Raw genomic sequence first — 6263 nt, forward strand, 5'->3', positions numbered from 1 at the left:
ATCTCACCTTTCTCTGGAAGCTTTTTCTCCCTAATTAAGCTCTACCTCCTGTCTTTTTTTTTTTTTTTTAATGAGTTTATATATTTATTTTGAGAGAGACACAGACACTGTGAGCAGGGAAGGGTCAGAGAGAAAGAGAGAGAATCCCACACAGGCTCCGCTTGGTCAGCATAGATCCCAGCGCGGGGCTCAAACCCACAAGACCGTGAGATCATGACCTGAGTTGAAACAGAGAGTTGGACGCTTCACCAACTAAGCTACCCAGATGCCCCTTCCTTCTGCCTTTTATAGGAGCATTTTTTATTATCCATTATCGTAGTCCGCCCTGTATGCTTCTCACTTAAATTCATTTCTCCCCTCACGGAGATTGCAAATAACCTTTGTATTTTCCCCACAGAGCCCAATTCAATGCTCTGAGTATCATACAAACTTGGCACATTTTTTTTTAACATTTATTCATTTTTGAGAGAGCGCGCGAGTGCGAGTAGTGGAGGGGAAGAGAGAGAGGGAGACACAGAATCCTAAGCAGGCTCCAGGCTCTGAGCTGACAGCTCAACCCACTACACAGGGCTCGAATTCACAAGTGGTGAGATCACAACCTGAGCCGAAGTCGGACGCTTAACCGGCTGAGCCCACCCAGGTACCCCTTAACTTGGCACATTTTTAAGTTCAATAGGGTTGAATGTCTTCAGGGAATCTTCTCCTGTAATTTTAAACATAACCTTTCAGGGGCGCCTGGGTGGCTCAGTCGGTTGAGAGCCCGACTTCAGCTCAGGTCATGATCTCACGGTTTGTGGGTTCAAGCCCCATGTCGGGCTCTGTGCTGACAGCTCAGAGCCTGGAGCCTGCTTTGGATCCTGTGTCTCCCTCTCTCTCTACCCCTTCCCTGCTCATGCTCTGTCTTTCTCTATATCAAAAATAAAAACCAAAAAAAAAAAATTAAAAAAAAAATATAACTTTTCAGATGGGGAGGTAGCACCTGTTCATTTTGTCCCCCAGAAAAATGAAACGAATTAGGCACAGAAGCAGAACACATTTTGATAATTGCATGTCTGTCATCTTCAGAGTGTCACCTTGTGGAGGGTGGCAGGCCAGGCTATGTGACAGTGGGCTAGGAGTACCAGATGTTTACCAGCACAGGTGTGCCACCAGATGCCAGCCATGATGGCCCCGTGCTCGCCTCTAACTTCCAGGAAATTATAAACCGTGTCTCTTCTCCAAATCTTCCTAAAGTACCAGCAAAAGTATTGGTGGGAGAAAAATCCTATGTAAAGTTTTATTGGTGGGAGAAAAATCCTATGTAAAGTTTAAGTTGAGCCCTATTTTATTTATTTTTAAAAATTTTTTAACGTTAATTTTTGAGAGACAGAGCATGAGCAGAGAAGGGGCAGAGAGAGAGGGAGACACAGGATCCGAAGCAGGCTCCAGGCTCCGAGCTGTCAGCACAGAGCCCGACGCGGGCCTCGAACCCACAGACTGCGAGACCATGACCCGAGCCAAAGTCGGATGCTTAACCGACTGAGCCACCCAGGTGCCCCTGTTGAGCCCTATTTTAAAAAGGCATTAGAATCTCTGTTATTCCATTGTTGGTGAAAATAGAAACCTATCCTACAATTATAGAAAATGAGAAAAGATCTGTTATTTTTCTTACAAAATTACTCATATAATTAAATATCTAATCATTTCCTTTTCAAAGCAGTGGTGTACCTAAGAGAAGAAATACTGTTCCGTGCTTGTATTGTAATACAAACACAAGATACTTTTAGTAACTGATATCATTTTCAACTTCTTTATTGATTTTTTTACGTATGTTGTAAGGGTTGATTTTCCCCTTTTTATAATAAAAATGTCATTTCTGTGGTTTCATTTCTTTTTTATTTTTGTGGGGGAGAGAGCAAGTGCACATGCGTGGGAGCAGGGGAGGGGAGAGAGAGAACCTTAAGTAGATTCCACACCTACCATGGAGCCTGATGTGGGGCTCAATCCCACAACCATGAGATCATGACCTGAGCTGAAATTAAGAGTCAGACACTTAACCGACTGAGCCCCCCAGTGCTCTCATTTCTGATATGAATGACACATGGTCATCTTTCTCACCCACTTCCCTATTCTTAGTATTTAGCACAATACTGTGATATTTGAGTTAAATTCATAGTTTGTTCACAATGAGCAGTTGGTTTAGAAAAGATGTTTTTGTAATTGTAAAAACCATGCTTTTCAGTGAGACCTGAAATATGAAATACTCTCTTCTAGCTAGCTGACTGTGGGAAAACTATGGAGAGGATAAATTACCATATAATAATGGGGGCTTATCCTTCTATGGGATTTAAGATTTCCCATGCAGTTTCATATATATTCATTCTGTCAACAGTCTGTGAAGGAAGTAGTATTCCCATTTTAGAATTGGGGAACCTGAGAGAGTAGCTACATGAATGACACAGCGACAGTTGACATAGTGATAGGGCTAAGCTCTGATTTCAGATCCTGTGCCTCTTCCCCCTTGCCTGTCAGACTTCACTTATGTAGCCTGTTTTCTTCCTTGAACCAGCCAAGCAAGGGCCTACCTCAGAGCCTTTGTGACTGCTCTAGCCTGTTGGGCTTTTTTAAAGATTTTATTTCTAAGTAATCTCTCTTCCCCACGTGGGGCTTGAACTCACAACCCCGAGACTGACAATTGCACACGCCACTCACTGAGCTAGCCAGGCACCCCTCTAGCCTGTTTCTTATACTTGGAAAGCCCTTCCCCTGGTGCTACTTCTGGACGGTTCCTCTCATTCCAGGTTATGGCTCACATGCCTTCCAACAAGTTAGTTTTGAAAGGCCTGCCCTCTCCACCGTAGCTGAAGTCCACCCTGTACTCCATTTACACACTCGTCCTGACTGTGTCTTTTCTAACACTAATCACAGTCTAACATTGTCTTGTTAATTTGTTTACTTACTGTCCGCTTCTGACTAGAGTCTCAGAGCCATAGATGAGATCAGGAACCCTCTGACTTGATTCCCGCCATTCCTTTAGCACCTAAGAACTCACTGGAACGTTGTGGGCACTTGGTGCAAGTTTGTTGAAAAGAAGAGAGAGGAAAGATGAGGGTAAGAGCCGGGGGGGCGGGGGAGAGAGAATAAAAATGAATGAGAAGGTAGCCGCAAGTCCCAGGCCTCTCTCTCACGGAAGGACTCGGTAAGAGTGCACAGAGAAGTCCAGTAAACACCCCGACTGCTGTTGGAGTAAGTCAGATGATCACTACCTGTGCCCTGGGGTTTCCTACTTTGGGATGATGGTATTTATGCCACAGCTATTCTGTCCGTAGACTACAGCACTCCAGAACAAGGCCGAATAACTTGAGTACAATAGGAATTTTTGGAGTACTCAGTACCGCCATTACTTCGCCTTCATATAATCTCAGGTGGTTACCGAAAACCCACAGCGCCAGCTAGGAAGCACCAATTACAGACTTACTGTACCCCTGTAAGGTATCCGTAGTTCTAGTGCTTTTCTAAATGCAGGCGGAATTCCAGAATATCTCTCTTTAAGTTTACATACCAGAATGTAATCATCGACCACATAAGAACACAGAAGGTGGTGGGTGCCATGTTTTCGAAAGACTTCTCTTGAGGATAGATCCTTCTTTGTGTCTGTCTGTAGGTACATATGTGTATGTCTGTAGTAAGCTATCATAAGTGGCATGTGGAAATCATAACCAGTTTTATCCAGTTTTGCCAGTTTTATGGAGTTGAGGGGAAATCTGCTTAGCACATAGACCAAAATGATCTCATGTACCTCTAATTGGTTATCTTTGACACCAGTCTTTTAACTGAAGTACTCCAGGGAGGGGGTCTTCTCTTTCTCAACTGTCCTATATGTCTCACCTAGGATCTTGTACAAGGAGCTATTTTGGAGTTCATTTTCCCTGAGGGCTCTGAGATTCTGGAACTTATTCTCCTTAGAGATCTGACAAAGTACTGGTACCTGGCGTGTATTCTATGTTTTCATTTTGATGAGACCTTCAGTGTTGCGTTGTGGCTCTGAATGATTCTAAAATTGAGATTTTTTTTTAAAGTATTAACATGCATAGTAAAATGGATTAAAAAATCCCAGTGACTCCCCAGTGAGTCACGTCCCCCATGCTCCACGCGAAATGCTGTCTCCGAGGGAAGCAGTTAGGGACTCTGGGCCCATGGCCATAATAGGGATTGATCACAGAGGCCCCCTCTGCTTCATTTCCAATAAAGCTTTTCGTTCTGATTCATGGGAGAATTAATGTACCTTTCTCTCTGTTTTTATTCTAGTCCTCAAGAATATTCTTACATATAACAAAGAATTCCCGTTTGATGTTCAGCCTGTCCCCTTAAGGTAAAATAAAGAAGCATCACTATCTGTCTGTTTTATTGTCTTATACCTATTTTTTCAGATATTTCTAAAATTTTTTGATATCAACATTGCCACCTTTAATATCAATACGGCAACATTTTTATGTCAGCGTTTTTGTGTCAGCGTCTTACCCGTGAATGAGTGGCCGTGATATCTCTGTAGGATATTTAGTTTTGTAGCTCACTGTTTTATCTGCCGTTCTACATGTAGAAGAATCTTAGCACCTGGTGAAGAAGAGAATCTGGAATTCGAAGATGAAGAAGAAGAGGGCGGCGCGGGAGCAGGGTCTCCCGACTCCTTTCCTGCTCGAGTGCCCGGTGAGCATCCCTTAGTCCAAAATGGGCAGAAGTGAATCCAGCATGAGGGTGTTTACAACTTATTTTGGTGCTTGCTGCTGAGAAGTGAAGCCTTCCCAGAGCTCATGGCCAGTCTTAAAAATGAATTTTCACAGCCGTGTTATTGACCGTAGCCATTTTGTAAGTATAGTCTGAGAGCATCTTCCTGTCTGTAAGCTGACCACCCTGAGGTCCAGGGACTTGGCGCGCAGTGCCCTCCCCGCTACGGTGTACTGCGGTGAGCAAAGAGCAGAACAGAGTCAGCCAAGGGAGAACATGACATCCGGAGGAAACCAGGTGGAGGCTCTGAGAGTCCTCCCCAGTGAGTCACGTCCCCCGTGCTCCACGTGAAATGCTGTCTCCAAGGGAAACAGTTAGAGACTCCGGGCCCACGGCCGTAACAGGGATTGATCACAGAGGCCCCCTCTGCTTTGCACCGGCCAGAATTCTAGCCTCCTCGCAGGAAGGCAGCTACTCAGCATAAACCATATCGCTTGCACAAACGGTTTGTGGACAGTAGCCACTCTTCCTGAGGGATAGTGGGAACATCCAGGTTCCCGGATTCCAGCCAAGGGGTGGCTTTGCCAGTAGGCCTTTCTGAGAATGAGTCTCGGGCCTGCTATGTTAACTGTTTTTTGGACACGATTACAAGCACTTCTTTAGTTAATCAAAAGTAGTCATGAAAATTGGATCTGGGGGAGTGGGTGCTGAGCAAATGCCCTTTTTTCCCATCTTGATTTAGGAAAGCGAATGGCAAGCCTTCTTTATTTGTGAAGATCTCAGTGGGGATCCCCCTTGTGTACGTGACCTAGGCGGGCACCTGGATTAGTTTCTTGCTTCTCCCAATCCCTGGTTGACTCTGTTCTGTCCTTAACACAGTGCGTAGTTTTCATTTGTGGTAAACTGGGTCACTTCAGGAAAGCTAGCAATGTGCTATAAGATTATCATGCGTTTTAAAATAGACTCTGGAAGCTTCCCAGTAGAGCTAAATACAATCTGTGTGTCATCCAGATAGCGTTCTTGGTAATAAGAATATAGTAAGATTCCTGTATTCTTGAAACTCCCTGGGGAGGCTTTATGGAGTGGGAGCAGCCTGGCTTGAACCAACAGCTACATGGGCTAGAGTCTGGGCTCCGCCAGTTACTGGTTGAAGGACTTTGCTCTTGTTTCCTAAACCAGCCTGAACCTCAATTTTTTTATTTATAAAATGGGATAATGATGGTGCCTAACTTAGAAGGTTACCGTGAAGATTAAGCACGGCACTGTGCCTGAAGCTTTGAGCACTGTGTGTGTCCGGTGATGAGTACTTAGTGACTGCGGTCACTCCGCCTCCCCTCCCTTCAGGGGGCGGCCCTGGGACCTGTGTGTGGGTTACTGGGGGAATCCCAGGCCCTAGTGAATGTTTCCTTGGTACAAGGGCATTATTTCCAGGCTGCTCTGCTTGGTGAAGAGTGGGATATTTGTCTTACTTTTGCCATTTACATAAGAAATTTCAAGCTGGTGAGAGAAATTATTTTGCTGTTTTACCGACCGAATAATCATTATTCTCTTTTTTTTTT

General features: G+C 44.5%; 1 protein-coding gene across 4 annotated transcripts in view; it reads left to right on the forward strand.

Moving 5' to 3' along the window:
* Nucleotides 1-6263, forward strand: part of AIDA (axin interactor, dorsalization associated) — a 40184-nt gene that overhangs the window by 18691 nt on the left and 15230 nt on the right. For all 4 annotated transcript variants that reach the window (XR_013330549.1, XR_013330548.1, XM_077745319.1 and 1 more), the window contains exons 5-6: nt 4288-4351; nt 4580-4686. Coding sequence is in view for 2 of the 4 variants with exons in the window: in XM_077745319.1 (XP_077601445.1) it covers nt 4288-4351; nt 4580-4686 (171 nt within the window). In the remaining 2 variants the exon portion in view is untranslated. The remainder of the gene's footprint in view (nt 1-4287; nt 4352-4579; nt 4687-6263) is intronic.

Source organism: Crocuta crocuta, unplaced genomic scaffold, assembly GCF_008692635.1.
Source record: "Crocuta crocuta isolate KB4526 unplaced genomic scaffold, BGI_CrCroc_1.0 scaffold757, whole genome shotgun sequence".
Taxonomy (NCBI): domain Eukaryota; kingdom Metazoa; phylum Chordata; class Mammalia; order Carnivora; family Hyaenidae; genus Crocuta; species Crocuta crocuta.